The sequence below is a fragment of the Mauremys mutica genome, chromosome 4, assembly GCF_020497125.1.
Source record: "Mauremys mutica isolate MM-2020 ecotype Southern chromosome 4, ASM2049712v1, whole genome shotgun sequence".
Taxonomy (NCBI): Eukaryota; Metazoa; Chordata; order Testudines; family Geoemydidae; genus Mauremys; species Mauremys mutica.
Window position 1 is genome coordinate 150895399 of NC_059075.1, and position 23360 is coordinate 150918758.

General features: G+C 53.7%; 2 protein-coding genes across 2 annotated transcripts in view; both read right to left on the bottom strand.

Moving 5' to 3' along the window:
- The window catches only part of LOC123368282 (integrin alpha-D-like), a 168796-nt gene that overhangs the window by 38657 nt on the left and 106779 nt on the right, over positions 1-23360 (bottom strand). Inside the window, exons 19-21 of the mRNA XM_045012941.1 lie at positions 1745-1899; positions 1461-1592; positions 797-870 (exon numbers count right to left, since the gene is read on the bottom strand). Of these exons, the coding sequence (XP_044868876.1) occupies positions 797-870; positions 1461-1592; positions 1745-1899 (361 nt within the window). The remainder of the gene's footprint in view (positions 1-796; positions 871-1460; positions 1593-1744; positions 1900-23360) is intronic.
- Positions 8637-12279, bottom strand: LOC123368356 (integrin alpha-X-like). The gene is made up of 6 exons (XM_045013119.1): positions 12217-12279; positions 11730-11859; positions 11439-11587; positions 9893-10033; positions 9375-9581; positions 8637-8771 (listed from the first exon to the last, which is right to left on the bottom strand). The coding sequence occupies exons 1-6, from the start codon at positions 12250-12252 to the stop codon at positions 8637-8639; spliced, it is 798 nt and encodes a 265-aa protein (XP_044869054.1). The 5' UTR covers positions 12253-12279.

Here is a 23360-nt window from a genome sequence, read left to right on the forward strand (position 1 = left end):
GACTGGACCCGGGCTAGAAGGTGTCTGGCCTGTGACAGGAATATCTGGGGGTCTAGGCTACAAGCAAGAGCGGTTTGTCAACAAGAAACTCTGCAACCTGCTTAAAACAACGTTTAGGGTGAGAAATTTCCACTTGTAGCCAGTTCCTTTCGTGTATTAAGCGTAGTTTGCGAGTTTGTTTTATTTGCTCAGTAATCTGCTTTGATCTGTTTTCTATCCCTTATAATCACTTAAAATCTACCTTTGTAGCTATTAAACTTGTGTTTGTTTTCTTTAAACCAGTTTGTGCAATTCACAACGGGGTGTGGGGGGGGGAAGTTGTGCAGATCTTCCTCCACATTGAGGGAGGGGGCGATTTTCATGAGCTTACGCTGTACAGTTTTCTGTGCAGTGCAAGACAAGACAATTTTGGGTTTACAGTCCTGTGTGTACTTGAGTGCTGGGCAGTTCCCGAGCTAAATCTTCCCATGCAGAGCTGATTTCAGTGTCTGTGTCTTTCTGCAGCTGGGTGTGTCCCTACCTGTGTGTGTGCTGGAGGCTGGAGGGCCTGGCAGAGCAGAACAATGATAGCGAGGCCAGGCTGGTGGAACCGGCAGGCTCAGTGGTTCCCCAGTACATCAAGGGGCATCCCGAAGCGGTGGGGGGGGGGCCCGCAACCCTTCACACCCCCCACCCAGGATCCATCAGCACTGGAAATCTGGCAACGTCTCCAGCTGGATGTTGAAGATCCGAGGTGTGATTAAGCCGGACGGGTCCCACTATGGTAGGTGTTTCTGGGGAGGATTCAGTAACTTACCCAGAGAAATTGAAGGAGATTTCTAACTGTTCATCGCAGCGGTCATCCGGGCCACAGTCCTTCTGAAACAGGAGCTGGGGGGAGACGCAGGAGAGCAGGATCAGAGTGGGTGAGGAGGGGGCTGCAGCACCACCTGCCAGAATGACAATGCAGGGACCCAGGGACCCTCCCGTTACCCCAGCACCTGCCAGTCCCCTGCACCGGGGGATAGCTAAACCCATCATCAGTCCCCCCACCCCCGAGAAACACTCTTCCTCCTCACCCTCTGCCCAGCAGCAGTTTCACACTTCTAGTGGTACCATGGCTGGAGGACTGGCTGGCTCAGGGGGGTGGGGAACAGGACTTGGGGTCTGTCCCCTCTAGGGGGCCCTGGCCAAAATAAATATTGAAAATTGTCCAGCAAAAATCATTTTTTAATGAAAATATTTTGTGTTTTGGACAGAAATGTTGGCAGCTCTGAGGAGAGGTTCGAGTGTTCCCACAGAGGAGAGATGCCAAGGCAAATTCAGCATCCATCTTTGTTGTCCTCTAGCGGCTACACTGTGTAAAGGGGTTTTAGAGGCTGCTGCTGCCTCTTAATTTACAGACTCTGTTTTCAAACCCCGCGGTCACTGGTTCGATCCCTGCAGTAGACCCAGCACGGGGCCTGGCTCTGGCACCTTACCGAGCCTGCAGACACTGGCACAGTGTCCTCGCTCAGGATGGGTCTGAGGCGGCCGGCAGCAGCGATGGACTCCCCTGTCAGGGTGTAGTTGAGGCGCAGGGTGATGGGGGTCACGGTGTCCTCTGGGCAGAGCTGGGGAGACAGAGTGACACATTGGGCCCCTGAAGGGTAAGGGGGGTGGGGGCTGGGTGCAACCAGGAGAGAGGTTTGTTCTCTGGGTGATTTGGGACCGAGGGGCAGACACAGCGGGATGGGAAGGAGCCAGGACCCCCCGCCACACTCACAGGTAACGTTATCCGGTACGTCTCACATCTCATCTCGACGCCGAGCCGCAGCTCCCTGCTCAGGACGGGGCCGCTGGAGTTGAAGGCGGCTCGGATCTTCGTCCGCCGGGGGTCCAGGGCCAGGCTGTACTGGATGGTGCCGGAGATATTGTTGCCTATGGGGGAGGGGAAACGAGAGATAGAGAAATTGAGAACAGGAACCTCAAGGGGAAATGGGACACGGGGCCTTTCCCCACTAGGGGGCGCTGGCTCCGATCCATCCCCAGGGCAGGGGACTGGCTGGCTCAGGGGGGAGGGGAGCAGGGGCTGGGTTTAGTCTGACCTAGGCTGTTCTTGGTGCTCTTAGTGATGTTGAAGCAGATCTCTGCCCTGCTGGCCTCCGTGTTGAGCTGCTCCTGCCCCTGGCAGTCGAAGGCCGAGGTGGGGATCGTGGGGGGCTGGAAGCTGATGGAGACCTTGACTCTGAGCACCGGCTGGGACCTGCCATGGGAGGAACAGAACCATCACCCAGCTGCTCTCTGCAATGGGGCCAGGCCCCCCTCCCTCCCCAGAGCCTCCCACCCAGCCTGTATGTGCTCACAGCACCCCAGGGAGACGGGTTATGGACACGCAGCTCTGCTAGAGGAGTTGCTGGGGGCAGAGAAGAGAGCAACAGAGCTATCGTTGTGCCATTCTCCAGCAGGGGGCAGCAGTCTCTCCCTCTCTCTCTCTCTCTCTCTCTCTCTCACACACATACTATACTAAGACCTTGTCTACACAGTAGTTTTTTTTCTACAAAAGGCAGCTTTTGTCCGCAAAACAGTGGAGGTTCACAGACTGCAATGTGACTTTTGGCGACAAAACTCTCGTGTTTTGCCGACGACAGAAAACCACCTCGACGAGAGGCATAGAGCTTTTCATGGCAAATTTTTGTTGAGAAAGTGCCGGTGTAAAGACTGCGCTTGGTTATGTCGCTATAATTGGCCTCCTGGAGGTGTCCCACAATGCCCTTCCTGATAGGGTGACCAGGTGTCCGGTTTTCAACTGGAACAACCGGTGGAAAAGGGACCTTGGCGGCTCCTGTCAGCACCACCGACTGGGCCATTAAAAGTCCAATTGGCAATGCTGCCGCTCTAAGGCAGGCTAGTCCATACCTGTTCTGGCTGGCACCACCCTGCACCCTGGAAGCGGCCAGAAGGTCCAGCTCTTGGGTGGGGGGGGCACAGGGCTCCGTGCACTGCCCCTGCCCTGAGCACCAGCTCCAGCACCGCTGAGGGGGTTGGTGCCTGAGGGCGAGAGAAGTATGTGGAGCTTCCTGCCTCCTCCCCCCACCTAGGAACCAGACTTGCTGACTGTTTCCAGGGCATGTGCAGAGCGGGGCCAAGACAGGCAGGAAGCCTTATTGTGAGAGGAATCTGTCCAGTCCTAGCTCGCTCCAGTCATAGGAACTTCAAGACCCATGGGCACATTTCTCATGGCTTCTGTGAGAAGAGCTACACATCGGGACACGGTGCAGTGCAGAGCGAAGATAAAGGAGCTGAGGCAGGTGTACCAGAAGGCGAGGGAGGCAAACCCTCACACCGGTGTTGCGCCCAAAAGCTGCTGCTTCTACAAGGAGTTGGGCACCATCTTCAGTGGTGACCCCACTTCCATTGCCAAGAGCCCCATGGACACGTTGGTGGGACGGGAGGCAATGGAAAGTGGACCTAACCCTGAGGATGAAGTCGTGGACAAGAAGCTCAAGTTGGAGGACGTTGTGGATCCCACATCAGGGTCGTCCCGTACCACGGTGAGTCAGGAGCTCTTTTCCACTCTGGAGGGGTGTAGCCAGACCCAGCAGTCCGTCTCCAGTGAGCACAATGCAGGAGAGGAGACCCCTGGTTAGTGATCTTTTTGAGCAGATACTGCTCGATTACCTGGCGGACAGCTGTCCTTTGCTCCGAATACTGTGGTAGTGGGTGAAGGAAGAGATTGAAGTGTGCAAGACTTGCTGTGTTCCTGTGTGCTGTGCATTTCCCTGTGCAGCTTAGCAGTGCAGTGGAAGAGTGTGTTGATCCTCACCCAGATTTTTGGGAATCCTCCAGAGAGATCTCTAGGAAACTATCCTGGAGGTACTTGCCAATCCTCTGCCAAAGGTTCCTTGGCAAAGCTGCTTTGTCCCTTCCCCGTTTCCCGCACCACTCGGCAATCACTAGTGCAGGGACCAAAGAGGCACACGGGTGAGCAGCATAGGGACCGGGTCTCAACCTGGACGCATGCAGTAGATGTGCCCTTTGCTTACCCTCAGGAGAGAGATATCAGCTTCAATGACCCCTGCCTGTGGAAAATGATGGCACAACTTACAATATTGTCCCCAGTCGCCTTCACTGATCCTTTGAAAGTATTAACACCCTTTGCCCCATTTTGAATGTCCACCCCCCCACCTAGGCCATACTCACCATGTTTAGGGTGTTCGTTGAGATGTGCGCTTGCCAAGGGACATTGTGACAGTGATTGGTATGTTACAAGAGGTGTATTCTACTGTAATGATTCAATGCTGTGCATGAACTGACAATCATGCTTCTGTGCATTGTTTCTTGTGCATCTGCAGATGTGGCATTCAAGGAACCCGCACTACACACTGGCACAGCACCTATGCCACATAAGGAAGCAACCAAGGTGGAGCGAGGAGGACAGGTTGAGAGAGGTGCTCCAATCCCCTGAGTCAGAAAGAAGAGAACACATGGTGCTGAGGGAAATGGGAAGACGGGACAGAAAGGGGTGTGAGAAGCGCATTCTAAAGGCCCATGAGAGGATGATAAAAGTGATGGAGGAGCAAACAGAGATGCTCAGTCCCTGATCACACTCCAGGCAGAACAGATGCAGATTAACTCTTCCCCCCCACCACCTTGCTGATACAGAGCAGCTTTCCATGCCCTCCCCAAACTCCTCCCAAACATTCCTTGCAACTTCCCGGAATGTCTCGGGATCCCATTCGCTCCAACCCTTCAGACAGCTTCCACATTGATAGCTGGACATACGCACAGATATGAGAGCCTCCCCTGCCCTGCACTCTTATCTCCCTTCCCACCAAGCCTTTTGTGTGTGTTAACTGGCATTTAATAAAAACAAACTCTCTGGAAGAGAAATGTTAGGCCTGAATAAAGATGTAGCACAAAAACCAGTTATGTCAATCTGACTGAAGTCAGCATGTTTCATAAAGCCCTGGGAAAAAGTGAGATACGAAAGGGAGGTGCATTCCTCAAGTTACCAGCTGCGTTAACTCCTGTCTTCCAGTGTCTGGTGCTTGGCAACTATGCTGATAAGAAAGTTGCTGGGGCATCACAACTTGCTTACATTATAAAGAAAGACAGATGTGCTTTGTTATTAGGGTTTGTTACTAACCAAAGGGGGGTGGGATATGGGTTGTGTGAAGTGAATAATTTATGACGTAATAAAACTGTCTATATAAGCTAATACTAAGCTGTAAAGGGGGGGCTGGTTCTCTTCGGATACGAGCAGTTCTTTACTGACACGTGCACTTGTCAATAAAGAGCTTTTGTTTTGGACCTTGCTGGTGTTGTCTGTAACTCTGCGGTCAGACAACGAACTTCGCTGTTGGGGTTCGAGTCCCCGACAGAAACAATCGTTCTTTGTGTCTGTGACGGGTCTGGTACCCCAGCCCCCCCTGGTGGCAGGGGCGAGCTGGAGCCTAGCGCCGCGCCACTCCCTTGTTCTTCGGCCTGCCCCTGGTAACCGGCGTATTATGGCCTACTGACCAGAGTTCACATAAACACCCCCTCTCGGAGCGGGGTAGCAGGCCTAGCGGCCAAAGTCCCTAGACACCCCTTCGGGGCGGGGTAGCACGGCCTAGCGGCCGGAGTCCAACAACCCCCCTCTTCGGAGCGGGGTAGCACAGCCTAGCAGCCGTAGTCCAACAACTCCCTCTTCAGGGCAGGGTAGCCCAGCCTAGCGGCCAGAGTCCATAGACACCCCCCCCACTCGGCGGGGATCCGCCCGCAACACGCCGAGCGGTACTGTAGCTTTAAGGCTATCAGTCTCGACAGTCCCCTGGGTCACTTCCTACCCTGTCTAGCCGGACGTCGGCGTTGTGGGAGCGGTTCCCCCGTAGGTCCCTCCCGGCAGGCGCCCCCCCCCGGGGTCTCCGGTACGGCCTCTGCTCGGCTGACGCCCCGGTACAGGCGCACTGGCTCTCCTTCTGCAGGAGCTGACGGTCTGCGTCCTTCTCCCCCGGTGGTCAGCCCCGACTGAGCAGACCTGCAGGCTTTTATACCGGTCTGACAGTTGGAGCACGCCCAGCAGAGCTTCCTGGGCGTGGCTTCCTCTGCTAGCAAAGAAGGGTTAACCCCCGCGGTACCAGTGCGGGGCTGTCCCACCCCGTCACAGTGTCCTACACACATGGGCAGCAGGTATCAAAGGCCGGGGAAGGCTGAGCCTCCCCAGACAGTCCTGCACGGCCCTGCCCATGCTTCACCCCCTGGTTGCCTCCTGCTTCCCTCCGTGCTCTGCTGTGGCTCTTCCCCCTGGCCTGGGCCCCAGCCTGGGGCTCGGGCAAGCAGGGGCCGGACTGCAGCCAGCTGGAGCCGGTGCTTGCATCACCTGCCCAGCGCTAGGGGCTGGGTGGCTGCGCTGCCAGTCAGGTGTTCTGGGGCTGGGGTGGGCGCGTTGTCCGCCTGGGGCTCTAGAGTTGGGGAGGCGCAAGATTCCTGCCCGCCTGGCACTCTGGGGTTGAGGGAGAATGAACTGCCCACCCCACTGGTGCTCCAGGCCTGGGGGGAAATGAGCTGCCCCCTCGCCCATCACTCCTGGACTGGGGCACAGACATGGTGCCTGGATGCCTACCACTCCTGGGCTGGGGGGGACATACTACCCACCTGCCTGCCACTCTTGGGCTCAGTGGTAATATGCTGCACACCTGCCCAGTGCGCTGAGGCTATGGGGGGCACACTGCCTGCCCGCCAAGTGCTCTGAGGCTTGGGATGGGGTGTGCTGCATGCCTAGCACTCCGAGCCTGGGGGCAGCCTCCACCTGGTGCTCCAAGGGTGGAGGCAGTGAGGCAGCCCAGGGAAGGGGGAGGGATGGGAGGGTTAGGTCCCTGAGCAGAAGGGGCGGGTTCGGCAAGGGCTAGTGTCCCCAACCCTGCCATTCACTGACTACCCATGTGTTCACATAGGGATCGTTGCTGCTAGTTACATACACATGCATTCTAATCATTTGCTTACTACAAATCCCAGTCAGGAATCACAAGTATGAGGCCAAATAAGATAATTGAGTTTAATGAAGCATGGCAGATTGCTGTATAGAAATACACATTACTGGTTCACAATCTCAAAATCTTGACCCAAAGCCTCCCTGATTCAAACTGTCCCCCCTGCCCCCATTGTGCCAGTCTAATAGCCCTGGTACCAGGCTGCTCAAAATTAGCAGCCAGGTGATCTGCTTCAGCACTCCCCCCAAGGGGAAATTTTCACGCCTAGCCTCCAGAAGATAATGGAGTGTGCGGCAGTCAGCTATGACCTTTGAAATCTTTTTTGCAGATTTAACCTGCCATAAAGGCATCATCAGCGCACTTTTAATCTGCCAAAGCACATTCCAGGGTCTGCATCTACTCATCCTACTGTTGAAGCGCTCCTTGCTGCTGTCTCGGTTTCCTGTGTAAGGCTTCATGAGACATAAGGGGTAAGCTGGGTTTCCGGGGATCACTGTGGGCATTTCAACATCCCCCACTGGAATCTTCTGGTGTGGAAAGGAAGTCCCTGCTTGCAGCTTTCTGTATAGATCACTGTTCTTCAAGAGGCGTGCATCATGCACCTTCCTGGACCACCCTGTCCTGATGTCAGTGAAATGGCTGCAGTGATCAACAAGTACCTGCAATACCATGGAGAAGTACCCGTTTCTATTGATGTACTCCATCACATGGTTCGGGGCCAAAATTGGAATGTGCACCCTGCTGCAGTTTGCGAATCTCATGTCTGCAAAGCCATCCACTATTTCACACACATTGCCAAGAGTGATGGTTCTTCATACCAGGATGTGATTAATGCCCCTGCACACTTGTGTTAACACAGCACCCACGGTCGACTTCTCAACTCCAAACTGATTCATGAGTGACTGGTAGCAGTCTGGAGTCGCCAGTTTCCACAAAGCAATCACCACACACTTCTCCACTGACAGGGCTGCTCTCATTTTGTTATCCACTGCCCTTGCACCACAGTGCTCGGGCGATATCCACGCACAGTTCCAGGAAGGTGGCTTTCTGCATCTGAAAGTTCTGCAGTCACAGTTGTCATCCCAGACCTGTAAATGATGCGATCCCACCACTCAGTGCTTGTTTCCTGAGCCCAAAAGTGATGGTCCACCATGTTCAGCTGCTCCACGAATGCCAAAAGTAATCTGGTGTTGCTTCTTTCCATGGCACACAGCAGGTCAGGCAATTCTGATTCCTGTTCAGATTGGGTGCTCATGATGTACTGCATGACCAGCTGTGATGTGTTCAGCACAGTGATAAAAACAGTTGAGAGCATTGTGGGATCCATCCTTTCACATAGAGATTGTGGGCGCACAATAAACAGGAGACGTTAAAAAATGCCACTAAAAGTGGTCAGAGGAACATGGAATGCTGGGACAGAAAATAAAGCATCATGGGACATTGAGCTAGCACCCATGAGGCGCTGTGATCCACTCCACCTTCCCACACTCGGATAGGTACCCACGCAGTGCACTGTTCTCACTGTCAATGGTAGAGCACCAAGTGTGGACGAGCTCTGCCGACACAATAAGCATAGTGTGAACATGCAATAACGATGAAATTATAGCGCTTCTTGATCACTGACATAACTTTTATTAAAAAAACGCTGTACTGTAGATAAGGCCTGAGACTGTCAGGTGGAGCAGTGCAACGACACAGAGTAACTCACCTCAGCAGCAGGACCTGCCCTTGTGCTCCCACCGCAATGTCTGGGAGTCCGTCCCCTGTCAGGTCTGTCCCGCCACTGACGGCCTGGCCAAAATAGTGCAGCTTTCTGGGAAACAATGACCCCTCTATGCGCTGTGGGGCAGAGAGAGCAGTAAGGGGTGGGGAAGGGGAGGCTACACTGTATAATGGGCACTAGGGGGCAGCGGAGGGTGGGGGTGGGGAAGGGGCGGCTGTGCTGTATAATGGGCACTAGGGGGCAGCAGAGGGTGAGGGGTGGGGAAGGGGCGGCTGTACTGTATAATGGGCACTAGGGGGCAGCAGAGGGTGGGGATGGGAAAGGGGCGGCTGTACTGTATAATGGGCACTAGGGGGCAGTGGAGGGTGAGGGGTGGGGAAGGGGCGGTGGTGCTGTATAATGGGCACTAGGGGGCAGCGGAGGGTGAGGGGTGGGGAAGGGGCGGCTATACTGTATAATGGGCACTGGGGGCAGTGGGGGGTGAGGGGTGGGGAAGGGGTGGCTGTGCTGTATAATGGGCACTAGGGGGCACTAGGGGGCAGCGGAGGGTGAGGGATGGGGAAGGGGCGGCTGTGCTGTATAATGGGCACTAGGGGGCAGTAGAGGGTGAGGGGTGGGGAAGTGGCTGCTACAGGCTAATAGGCACTAGGGGGCTGTGGGGCCCCATGATGTCTCTTTCAGCATCTGTGGTGACCCCTCCCCGCAGGAGCTGGGCTCACCTGTCTGTACTGGGGACTGAAGCCTCCCTTTTCCCCGTGGAAAATGTACAAGGCCCCGCGATTGTCATTCTCCATGGGGGCCCCAATGGCCACGTCCGTCTGTCCGTCCCCGCTGATGTCCCCGATTTCAGACATGCTGGCCCCAAAGCGCCCAAACGTCTTCCCTGTCTGCCCCTGCAGTGTCTTGCTGCAGATCTGCATCACCCCCTGCAGGCCCCATTGAAAGAAACACATGGGGATAGGATCAGCACTGACAGCCAGCAGAGAGTACCCCCGCCCCAAAGGACCACCTTTCCCTCTCTAAGCAGCACAGTGCCCCTTGGCACCACTCTGGGGCATCAGACCCAGCACTGAATGGCAGGGAAGAGCGTCCTCTCATGATCTCCCCCATCCTGCTCCCTGCAGCACCGTGCCTGCTATTCCCATGCTCATTTTCTCTGAATCACAACCTCATGGCAGTGCAGGCAAGAAGAACCCCAGGCCATTCATCTTCCCCCAGGCTCCAACCTCTTTCTTACCAGCCGGTTAATGGGGCAGATATAGACCCGTCCTCCATTCAGAGGTGTATAGTACATGGGGGCTCCAATTAGAACCAGGTCCGTGTTCCCATCTCTGTCGAGGTCCACAGCACAGAGTGTACCCCCGAAATACGAGCCAATCTGGAGAGGCAGATAAGTCACCCCCTCAATTTAGTCACCTCCTCCTTCTTCTCCCACTGGGACCCTTCTCACCCTATGGGGATAAGGATTCAGTCCCAATACTCATTCCATCCTTAGACTCACCCTCCCGCTGCACATGTATAGGCAGTTAGGTCTTGGAGAGATGCTGAATGCTAGTTGTGGTGCAATTCTTTTCAGAGGTTGTTCTAGCACGAGTAAAGTTTATTCACTGACTGAGTCACTGTTATAAGCTCTGTTTGAGTTGGAATGTATAGGCAGTTGGATCTTGGAGAAATTCACTTTGTTAGTGTAGTGTGATCCTTTTCAGACACTGTTAATATCAATAGGAATGTTTTTTTCCTTGCCTGAGTCTCTCTAGCCCAGATCCACAAAGGTACTTATGTGCCTAACCCCCAGACTTAGGTGACACTGTGATCCACAAAACCTCTGCGTGGCAGCTGCTGACCCTTATAGGTGCATAACCTGACTTGGTGCCTAAGTTTTTGCAGTAGAAGCTCCTTATGTTGCTGACTCAAGGGCAGGGCAGGTCTTACTCTAAGCAGCCAGTTGCCCATTTCACACCACACCCCAGCATGATCCACAAACTGGGGGAAGATAGGGGCTGCTCCACCTGCAGGGCACCATCTGTTATGTGTGGACAGAGGAGAAGGAGTTGAACAGGGGGTCTACTATTTCTTAGGTCAGTGCTCTAACCCCTAAGCTGTGGGCTCCCTCCATCACTCTTGTTAACATTGTTCCACTTTAATTGACTAACTAAATATCAGTTGGGCTGCAGAATTTGTGCAAATCACAACCACCCTACGGCCCCGTGGTCAGAACACTCCATGAGAGATGGCAGAGCCCTGGTTAAAGCCTTTTTCCTTATCAGGCAAAGCAGGGACTCAAACCAGGGGTTGTCCAGGTTCTAGGTGAGGTCTCCCCCAGAGTATAAGGGGGGGCCTCTCTCTTCTCCTACAGCTGGTTTGTGATGATCTTGGTGGCTCTAAAGGTGCCTACTGGATGAGGTCCGACATGTGGGCTAGGAGGAAGACCACCAGTCTTCCCTTGCTTCATGAATCGCTGGCAGGGGTAGGTGCCTCCCTGCAGCATCACAATGCCTAAGTCCCTTGGAGTATCTGGGCCTCTGTCTGTATCTTTCTCATGAGATCTGTCTAGACCCTAAGTGAAGGTAACAGCAGTGGGATATTGGAGAGATGCTGAGTGTCAGCTGCGGTGCAATTCCCTAAACCAGTCAAGTTTATCCCCTGCCTGAGGTCTCTGACTGAATCGTTCCTGAAGATGAAGCCAAAACACAAATATTACATGATGTCAAAATCTTACAGGCTTCCTCCAGCAGTCTCTCTCTCACACCCACACTCCACTTTACCTGTAACACTCCTCATACCTGCTCTCCCAACTGCTCCGATCTGGGTGTCCATTTTCTGCTGTTGGTATCTCGACTGAACAGGAAGACTTTGCCAGTGTGTTGGTAGCGAGGGGCCCCGACCACGTAGCTGCTCTGCCCATTAGCTGTGATGACCTGAGATGAATAACCTCAAAGGAAGAGAGGGACGTGGGGAGGTGAGATGGGAAAGAGCTGCACAGAACTTGCCCAGAACTGAGATGCAACCACCTCTGGGGTGGGGCTCAGGGGCTGTTTAAATAGGTAAGGGAAGCTCGGTGGGTTTGTTCTTACCAAGATAAGCATCATTCATATCAGTGGAGGTTCTGGATACATTGATGAAGCTCGGCTTCCTGCCGCTCCCGTACAGGTATATCCCACCGGACCAGTCATAGGCTCCCACCGCTCCCAGCACAGGCCCATCCTAAACCGACACACACGGCAAAGGGGATTGATTACAGGAAACAGCACAGAATGTATTTACTAGACGAGTCCAGAACCTGCAGCACAGCGCCCCCTAGCATCGTGCTGGGACCCTGGGGTCAGTGCTGATGGACAGTGGAGTGAGCACCCCCTACTGGGCCCCCACACCACTTCCTAGTGCCTGCCTTGAGTGGGAGGGGAGGGTGCCCCCTGCACTGCTCCCGCAGCGCTCTGGGCTAGTAAAGGGTTGTCTCCCCTGTGAGCACTAAGGGAACCAGCTCCTGCATAGCATGAAAGCGCTGTCAGGGCCCCAGCGCATGGCAGCGTGGGACACACACCGGGGCCAGGCGTCACTCACAGGGGATAGCAGGGAGCTGAATCCTTCCTGAGACATCTCCAGCTGGAAGGAGCTGCTGTTCTGGGATTGGGTGCCTGGGGGCAGAAACAGACAGACAGACACGGGAGAGACCATCATAGACGGTAAAGGCCCTTTGTCACATGCCCTGAGCCAGCCCTTCTCCCCACCTTGAGGCTGGATTGGATCCAGCGCCCCCTAGAGAAAAGGCCCCATGTCCCATTCCTCAACCCCTTGAGCCAGCCAGTCCCCTGCCCGGGGGCTCCTGGATGAGAAAAGCACCAGGGGTATTTCGGGAGATAGATTAATGGACACATGTTGGATGGAGAAAGAGAGAATATTTGGGGCCTATTTGAGCTCTGGATTTCCAGCTGCTCCCCGTCCCATCTCAGCCTTGAAAACCCATTTCTAGAGCCCCAGGGCCAGTGCAGCCCCTCCCCCGGCTCTGGTACCTTCGATGGCGAAGATCTTCTCCTGCAGCTGCCTCTGGATGCCCTGGAGGGCGTTGAAACTGCCCACCCGGAAGATGTGCTCGTTGGTGGGCACAGAGGCGATGTCCTGGAGCTCCTTTTGGGCAGCAGCGCTGGAGAAGGCCTTGCCGACCTTCACAGAGTAGAGGGAAGTACAGGGGAGACCAGGGCATTGGTGTCAGTCACAGCCGAGAGCCCTGGACCAACACCCACCTGCCCCGAGCCCTGCTGGGCCCTAGAGAGGCACAGCTGAGGCAGTGTCATGTGCCGCTCTGATGATTGGGGGGCCGCTGGAACCTGGAGTTTTGGAGCCTGCCTCATTTCAACACCGAGTTGTGTGGGTTGTATCAGCAGTGAGGACAGGGGTCTCCTTGCCATGGGGATTGTCAGCAATCTGGGGCCCTGCATGACTCAATCTCCAGGGCATAGTGAGGGGTGAGTGCTGCAGTGTCTCTGGGGGACGCCTCAGGGCAAGGGATGAAGCGGTGGGACCACCGTGCTAGTCTGGGTGGGATGCGTGCAGTCGGTTCAGTGGTGGGCCCGACAGAAGCAGCAGACAAACATCAAACAAGGTCCAATGGCTGGAAGCGGAATTTACACCCATTCAGACTGGAAAGAAGGTGTCAGGTTTAACCATGAGGGGAATTAACCATTGGAGCAGCTCACCGCAGGCTGTGGTGGATTCTCCATCCCTGGCAATTTTTAGCTCAAGATCGCCTGGTTTTCTAGGAGATCTGCTCTGGTTCCAACAGGGATTATTTGGGGCAGTTCTCTGGCCCACAGGAGCTCAGACTAGATGGTTGCAAAAGTCCCTTCTGGCCTGGGACTCTATGACTCTAAACCCGAGTTTGTTAATGTAAGGCTTACTTCAGCCTAACTCTGTAAGCAGCCTTGCTAAAATGTAGCTCCCACCCATGTAACATGTCCACCACACGGACTTCATAACTCCACTTCCGCCAGAGCCAGTGCACTTAGCTGAATGTAGTCAGGTCAGTGCAGTGTCCATATAGGCACTGTGTTGCTTATATCGCCTGGGGGCACCGGCTATTGGCCCCAGGCCCTGGGGATTCAGCTGTCAGTGCCCCACCATGCCCCACCCTGACAGTTAAGTCGGTACAATCACCCCTGGTACAAGCACTGCTGACAGAAGGACGATCGTGTGGACATGAAAAAATGATTGAATTACTGCGGTGGTTGTGTGACAACGTAAGTTAAGTCGACTTAATTTTGTCGCCTAGACTTGCCGTTTATCAGGCTGCTGAGGCTCATTTCAATCTCTTTGGCTCAGCAGTTTCATGGAGATAAATGTCAAGTGACTGACACCAGTTTGGGGATGATCAAAGCCGTTGTTTGAGCCCCAGGTGTGTGCAGAAAAAACTTTATTAGAACCAGGTAATTTTGCTGTTTAACTGGGGGGCTGTATCTCAGGAGCCCCTTGTTCAATTGATCCCAAATTTTGATCACTAATGCTAACCTGCTTCCCCACGAGGAATACCAAATTTCATGGCAATCTGAGTCAGCACATGGACCGTAGGGTAGGCAGAAAACCCAACCTTTAATTAGAAAACTCTGCTCAACCTGAACAACAGAGGAGCTCCAGCTCTCTTATAATGTCACACGTTGACCCAGTTACAACCCAGGGTTATGTGGCACCTTATAAACTAACAGACGTTTTGGAGCATGAGCTTTCGTGGGTGAATACCCACTTCGTCGGATGCAAGCGAAGTGGGTATTCACCCACGAAAGCTCATGCTCCAAAACGTCTGTTAGTCTATAAGGTGCCACAGGATTCTTTGCTGCTTTTACAGATCCAGACTAACACGGCTACCCCTCTGATACTTAACCCAGGGTCAGTTCTTCTCCCTTATCTGATGGGAACATGGACACGGGCTCAGATCCATACTAGTTCTCCGCACAGCCACGGCTCACCCCGATGGCGTAGCGGATGATTCCAGCTCTCTGAGCCTCGGGGATGGCGTCTGAATAAGAAAGCGAGTCATTGAATTTCTTCCCATCTGTGATCACAATGAGAACTTTGGTGGCCTCATCCCGAGCGCCTCTCCTAGAGATGAACAGCTTCTGCCTGGAAAAGTGGGGTATGAAGAATGCATCTGAGGGTTATTGATATGTAACAACACCTAGCGCTCGTCCACTGCTTTGGCTTTGCAGATCTCAAAGTCCTTTACAAAGGAGGTCAGTGTCCTCAGTTTACTGATGGGGAAACTGAGACACAGGGCAGGGATGTGACTTGCTTAAAGTCACACAGCAACAGAGGCTCAGAGCTGGCAATAGAACTCCAGAGTCTTGGCTCCCAGCATGCCTACCCTGCTTTAATCTACTAGTGCCCACTCCCCTCCCACAGCTGGGGATCGAACCCAGGGGTCCTGAGTCCCTGTCCCTTAGCTCCCATGTCCTTGCAGCCCATTTCCTGTGGTGTCAGTACCGGGAGCAGGGCAATACCTACACCACTTTCCGGATGGCGCTGGCCGTGTACGTCAATCCATGAAGCTGCTTAACCCTCTGGAGAAGTTGATCAGGGTCATGACTGCTCCTGTACTTTGAGAAGTCGAAGTGGTCTCTAAATCTGTGCGAATACTGCATGAGGGCGAACTGCAGAAGGAGACAGGGGAGAAGAGAGAAAAACAACCCCAGAGGTGGAGGGTCAGAAAAGCAGGAATCGGACTCAGGGGCAGGTGGTCGGGATGTAGCTTGTTTTGTGGGAATTTTTTCCTGGTTTTGCATGCAAAATTTCTTACTGCTCCGTGCAGCACAGCCCACCTAGTGCCACACTGGGGCATTGGGGTCAGCCCTGACTGTGAAGGGCAGAGTAAGTAGTCAGGGTTCAGTCCGTTACCTGCGTGTTGGTGCTGCGGAAACGCTTCATGATCTCAGAGACAAACATCTTCATCTTTCCAAAGTCCACAGCTTTGATGCTGCTCGAGCCGTCGACGAGGAGCGCTATGTCTGTGCCATTTTTGGGGCACTCTGGTGGGGCCAGGAAAGAAATACGTCTGACTCCTGACTCAACTCCACAAACATGGAGAAAACCCAGTACAAATTGCTAGACCAGACCAATGGGTCCATCTAACTTGGTATCCTGCCCCCTCCCTGCAACCCAGGATCAAGCCAATGGGCCCCTCTGTTGCAGTATGATCCCATCCGTGCCATTGAGGGGTCCTGGGCGTAGGGCATGACATGCACTGGAATGAAAAAAATACACCCCACCCCCATCCCAGAGCTGGGACAGAACCCAGGAGTCCTGGCTCCTGGTTTTCACTCACATCTTGAATCAAACCAACGGACTCACCTAGCCTGCTATACCAAACCATACGAGACCAATGGACCCATCTCCCCTCCACCTTCCCATGTACCCACCCATGACCCCAGGGCATAGGTCCCCCCCCACACCCCTGTGTCACCCCTCACTTGGTTGGGTGTCTGGGATGCGCCGGAGCTGCCGGAGGCTCTGGTCGAGAAGGAAGCAGTAGCCATTCACATACATGTTCTCCCCGCAGGCCCGGTGCACCGTGGGGCCGCACACCTGGGGCACGAGAAGGCACGGGGTCAGTAGGTGCCCCTCTGACCAGAGCAGTGAGTGTGGGGGAGAGAACCTGGGGTCTGCTCCCTCCCATGGCTATGCAGCAAAAGGCTCTGCCAGGGCAGGGGACCCCCTTAGGGCAGAGGGACCCACAAAGGGGCATCACCTGGTTCCTACGCTCCTTGCTATGGCAGCACCCAGTCACTGATGCCATATCAATGTCACCTGGTTGCCATGCTCCCTGCTACATTCACATACAGTCACTGTCACCATGGCTACAACCCAGTTTCAGTGCTTCCTGCTCCATCAGCTTCCTGCTTCCTTCCAGTCACTGTCACCATGGCAACATCAGCCACTTGCCTCCATCCCTCACAACATCATCTCATGGTCACTGTAGCCAAAGTGAGGATACCTGGCTACCACCATTCCCCACTGCATCCTTGTGCTCCCGCTCCAGTTACGGGAGTTACCAACAGCCCTCGCAGAGTTATCATGTAGTCCTGGGGATGTCACCCAATTGTCACCTCTGCACCATTGCTCCAGCCACACTGACACGGCCCAGTTACTACCATCCATGAGTAGCGGGGTTTGTGGGGGGATCTGTCCCTTGGAATGATGAGGGAGCAAATGTCAGACCCCAGTCCCAGCACCCATCTTCCCTGGGTGTGGTACCTACCAGGAACTGGGAGCCTCGAGCAGCCAGAGACAAACCGAGGGACATGTTCATGGCATCGGGGGGCCCTGACAGGGTAGAGATGCAGACCAGGCTGAGCAAATAAACTCCATTCCTGTCCCAGAGCAGAGGATAGAACCAAGAATTCCTGACTCCCAGCTCCCCCCGCTATAACCACTAGACCCCACCCCCACCGCTGGGGACAGAACCCAGGACTCCTGGCTCCCATCCCCACCCCCCGCTCTAACCCACTAGACCCCCCGTCCCTCTCAGAGCTGGTGACAGAACCCAAGAGTCTTGGCTCCCACCCCAATCCTATTGCAGCGCCCCACAGCACAGGGTGCCCCTACTCTGGATGGGGATCTCCTGGCAGCGTTTGGAGCCTGGGTCGCACTTGTAGACTTTGCCGGTTTCATTCACGTCTCCTGTCTGCAGTGGGGCCCCGACGATCAGCCTGCGGGGAAAGAGCAGAGGGGGGCTAAGGGGAGGCCCCATCACACTGAGGGGAGTGGGTCCTACGAGGGGCAGCCCAGCCAGACAAGCCCTTCAGCATTGGGCACGAGTCATGTGGGGCCCTGAGCCCATGTTTGACCCTTACCCCCCAGCGCTGGCTCTCCCGAACTGCACCACGCTCTGCCCGAACCCCGCTGCTGCCTCCTGGAAGGTGATGGGTCCCTCCACCTCCACACTGAATCCACGGCTCGGTGCCAGCACTGCAAGGGTTAAACAGTTAAACAGTTAGCGCTTCCCCTATGGAGAACAGGCCAGTGGTTGGGGCTGAGGGGCCGGCTCCTTCTGGCTACAGGACTGAATTCCACCCCCACCCCGCCGTTCGAACCCAAGAATTCTCACTCCTCTCCCAAGTCCAGGGATAGAACCCAGGCATCTTGACTCCCAGCTCCTCACCACCTGCTCCCTAGCCTTCAAGGGCTGTATTATGCAAATCATTCCCCGCATTCATTTGCATGGCACCAGACACGCCCACTTAAAAATAAATATCATGAGTGGAGCTAGCACTGGTGAACGAAGCACTGGATTTGTCTTCATCAGCTTTCCTGACGCTGATCCCTAGCGGGTGCACTTCCTGTAAAGGGGGAAGGGGCAGATCAGACTTCATGGACTGATAGATTCCAAGGCAGAAGGCACCATTGTGATCATCTAGTCTGACCTCCTGGTTAACACAGGCCAGAGAACTTCTCTGCATTGAACTATGGCAGATCTTTCAGAAAAATGTCCAGTCATAATTTAAAATTTCCAGTGATGGAGAATCCACCACAATTCTTGGCAAACTGTGCCAATGGTGAATTACACTTCCTGTTAAAAATGTATTTGCAGTCACAGGCCATGTCTACACTACCACTTACAGCGGCAAAACTTATGTCACTCAGGGGTGTGAAAAAAACATATCCCTGAGCAACATAAGTTTCGCTGGCACAAGTGGTAGTGTTCAGAACGCTATGTCAGCAGGAGAGCTTATCCCATCGACAGAGCTACCACCGCAAACAACCGTTGAGGTTGTTTAATTACATTGACGGGAGAGCTCTTTCTTGTCAGCATAGAGTAGCTACATGAGTGATTTTACATCGGTGCAGCTGCATTGGTACGCCTGTGCTGCTCTACGCTCACTAGTGAAGACACGGCCTTTGTTTGTCTAGCATCAACTTTCAGCCATTGGATCATGTTAGCCCTTTATCTGCTAGATTGAAGAGACCAATATTAAATATTTGTCCTCCTCATAAGTACTCATAGACTGAGGTCAAGTCACCCCTTAACCTTCCCTTAACTAGATTGAGCTCCTTGAGTCTATAACTATGAGGCAGGTTTTCCAATCCTTTCATTCGTCTTGTGGCTCTTCTCTGACCCCTCTCCAATTTATCAACATCCTTCATGAATTGTGGGCACCAGAACTGGACTCACTATTGCAGCAGGGGTCACACCAGGGCCCAATACAGAGGTAAAATGCAGTAGAACCTCAGAGTTATGAACACCCCGGGAATGGAGGTTGTTCATAACTCTGAAATGTTTCGTAACTCAAACAAAACATGATGGTTGTTCTTTCAACAGTTTACAACTGAACATTGACATAATCCAGCTTTGAAACTTTACTATTGTGACAAAGTTCCTCCTCTGCCTTGGTGGGTCCTGTGCTTTTTGGCAGATTTGCTCGCCTCAGAGGTTCACAGCAGCCCTCAGTTTGGCTGCTTCTGCTAGAGGCACAAACCTGCCATTCACTCAGCTAACCTCAGCACTGGCCAGCATGGGGGAAATGGAGAACAATCTCCTCAGTCTCTGTCCCACCTAGTGGGTCAGGGACAGGCCGGATCCCTTTCCAAATTAGACCTTCCCCTCTGGTGTGTCTGACAGACCAGGTCAACTCCTCCTGTGTCTGATCAGGAGTTGGGAGGATGTGGGGAACCCGGACCCGCCCTCTACCCAGGTTCCAGCCCAGGGCCATGTGGATAGCAGCTGTCTACAATGTCCCCTGTATCAGCTGAGTGACAGCTACAACTCCCTGGGCTACTTCCCCATGGCCTCCTCCAAACACCTTCTTTATCCTCACTGCAGGACTTTCCTCCTGAAGCCTGACCACGCTTATACTCCTCAGTCCTCCAGCAGCACAGCACCTCACTCCCTGCTCCTTGCACACTCTCCACTAACTGAGGGGAGGTCCTTTTTAAACCGGGTGTCCTGATTAGCCTGCCTGCCATAATTGATTCTAGTATGTTCTTAATTGGCTCCAAGTGTCTTACTTAGCCTGCCTGTCTTAATTGGTTCTAGCAGGTTCCTGATTGCTCTAGCGCATCCCCTGCTCTGGTCACTCAGGGAACAGAAAACTACTCATCCAGTGACCAGTATATTTGACCTCTACCAGACTCCTGTACCCCACTGGCCTGGGTTTGTTACACTGTGCAGAAGAAAAATGCAGCTTCCCCTTTATATTTTTAGTAGTTTACTTTTAACACAGCATGGTACTATAGTTGCTTTTTTTCTTTTTTCTTTTGATCTCTGCTGCTGCCTGGGTGCGTACTTCCGATTTAAATGAGGTGTGCGGTTGACTTGTCAGTTCGTAACTCTGAGCTTCAACTGTAACCTCGCGATTCCTGCTTGAGATTCCCTAAACTCATGTCACACAAGAAACAGGCAGTGGATGGCAACACTGAATCCCTAATGCATTGGGTAGCTAACTAACTCCCCACCTCCGCCCACAGGACTGGCTGGGAGAGTCGGTGAGTGGGGAACCCCCCTCTCCAACTGGATGATCTTCCCCACCTCCCCCACTTCCTGGGGAAGGGTAGCCAATCAGGGCCGCCGCAGGAGGCAAGCAGGGCTGAGAGGAATTGTGGGAGAGCAGTAGGGAATGTAATAACCTCTCAGGGTAGCTCTGCTCTCCTCTCCCTCAGCCCTTCTGCCCTCTCCATCCCTGCAAGCCCAGACCTGGGATGGAGAGTCCCCTTGGAGCGGCCCCCTCCAGGCTGGGAGGAGGTAAAGACCCTCCAGATTTGCAGGAGGAGCAGATGTGGGACAAGGTGGGGTGTAGAATTGTGGGGTTGGGGGGTGAGGTTGGAATATTGTGGGGCTGGCTGGACAAAGAGGGTGCTGAGAGGGTGGGAGCAGGTTCCCCTAATCTTCCCTTCATCCTTTTTTAGGACCCGTCTCCCAATATGCCTCAAATTCCCCAGTCCCAGACTCAAATCTGTCATCCTCATTCTCAGCCATGACAACATGTGACCTCCCCCCGTGCCCTGAGAGGTCCCAGCTTCACAGGCAGCGGAGATATGATTTTGAACCAGGAAGAAGCTGTGGCGGCTTTACAGCAGGACCCTGCCAACCATGTCCACTTCCTGCCCACCAACCCCAGACCACATCTTACCAAGCCCACGTGCCCCCTGGAGAGGGAGAGTCACACCTCCCCCCATCCCTCCCCTGTGACACCCAACAAGTGGCCACATCTCAGTGCCAGGTGAGGGAATCCCTGTACAAACAGCCCCCAGGCCCCACTCCATAGGTGGCTGCATCTCAGCGCTGGGCAAATAACTTCAGGGATTCCATGTCTGCAAAATATGGCTTTCATGTGCATTATACCATGGTTTTGGCTGTATGGGGTGTGCAGGGAGGGGTAGCACCTCTGGTGTAGGGGCATGTCGTGTCCCTTCAGGGCAGCTCGCCCACCTTTGGTCCCCACCTGTCACTCAGCTCTCACCTGTGGCTCCTAGTAGCTGTAGCATGCGCAGCGGCCACACCCCGGGCAACAGCTTCGACAGGCTGGCTAAACCAGGTTGAGGGTAGCTGTTGGGCATAGCCCTTCGGTGAGATGGGGCCTTGTCTATCCCGAGCATGTGAAGACAGACTCCGGCGGATTGAGCGGATGAGACCTTTTGGAATAAGACCAACGGTCATGAAGGCGGTTTCTGCAAGCGACGTGGTACGCTAAGAGCACGGCAAGACGCAAAAGACGCCCTGGTCAACCACTGCGCCCAGACCATCTCCAACCGTCTCGACTTTTGTCCTGCCATTGGAGCAAGATGGAATCTGGGAAGAGAGAGTGAGGTTGACTATGCGCACCTCTCCCTCACTTTAATCCAATTCACGCGCAAGTCTTGACATCCCTTGCGATGGGCGAGCGACGAAGCAGCAGGTGTGGATACACTGGGAGCTGTAGCCGTGCACCTGCACACAGGCGGCTCAGGTCTAATGGTCGTCTTCTTGCTGACCGAAACAATAGCTGGATTCGGCGTCTACCTGAGTGACTGAGCAGCCCTCTTTAGGACTGCACTGCTCACCTCTGTAGTAAGAGGAAGGGGCTAGAAAAGGTGCCCTAAACATTGTTTGCTTCATAGAACCCTGGCCAGCTTACCGAGGCTGGAGGGGATCCCATCTTATGCGGTCGAATAACAAAATTTCAAACAACAAAACGCAAGGTGACACCACTCATTATTGGTACATGGAATGTACGCACGCTTCAAGACAACCCCTCAGCAGATCTACCAGAAAGAAGAACAGCTCTGGTCGCCAGAGAGCTCGCAAGATTTAACATCGATATTGCGGCCCTGTGTGAAACTCGTCTAGCCAACGAAGGTCAGCTCACAGAAACAGGAGGTGGTTACACATTCTTCTGGTGTGGACGTAGCAGTGACGAACGTCGTGAATCTGGAGTTGGCTTTGCGGTTAAGAATCATCTTGTCCGCAAACTTGCCAGTCTTCCCAAGGGCGTGAACGATCGACTCATGACACTGCATCTTCCACTACCGAGAGGAAAGCGAGTTATACTAATCAGCGCTTACGCACCCACAATGACAAATCCGGATGAAGTAAAGGACAAGTTTTATGAAGATCTCGATGCCCTACTTTCATCCGTGAAGCGCACCGACAGGCTGATTCTACTTGGCGATTTTAACGCGAGAGTAGGATCCGATCACTCTGCCTGGGATGGCGTCATTGGAAAAAATGGAATCGGCAAATGCAACAGCAATGGCCTACTACTATTGAAGACATGTGCGGCTCATGATCTGATCATCACCAATACCATCTTCCGCCTGCCCACTCGCAAAAAGACGTCCTGGATGCACCCACGTTCCAAGCACTGGCATCTCATTGATTATGTCATTGTGCGGAGGAAAGACAGACAGGATGTAAGGGTGACTAAGGCCATGCCGAGTGCTGACTGTTGGACTGATCATAGACTTATCATCTCTAAATTAAGCCTTCACATCAAGCCAAAGAGACGTCCGCAGGGAAATAAAGCTGTGATGAAAAAGATCAACGTCAGTAAACTGAGGAACCCCAACACAGCAGCTTCACTAGTAGAAGATCTCGACAACCAACTCTCAGAGCTGCAATTAGAGGAAAACGTTGAGAGGAACTGGGAACGCTTCCGAAATATTGTGCACTTTTCTGCACTAAAGGTTCTTGGACCCTCACACAGGAAACAGCAGGACTGGTTTGATGAAAACGACGAAGAGATCAAGGCTTTACTTGCTGAAAAGCACCGCCTTCACCGTGCTCATCAGAACGACCCGTCGTCAACAGCTAAGAAAAATGCCTTCAACAACATTCGCAGGACCATACAGAGCAAGCTTCGTAAGATGCAGGACTCCTGGTTGAGTGCCAAAGCAGATGAAATCCAGAAGTTTGCTGATAGAAACGATGCCAAACGGTTCTACGAAGCCCTTAGATCCTTGTACGGACCTCGGCCTTCAGGGAGTTCCCCTCTACTGGACTTAGATGGTGTAACTCTCATTACTGAGAAGACTCTGATTTTACAGCATTGGGCTGAGCATTTCCAATCCGTACTGAACCGCCCATCTTCCATCAATAATGAGGCGATTGACAGAATGCCCCAGGCGGATATTAGTTACAGCCTGGACGTTCCACCATCAGAGACTGAAACCCTACAGGCCATCAGTCAGCTGTCTAGTGGCAAGGCCTCAGGATCTGATGCGATTCCAGCGGAAATCTATAAGGATGG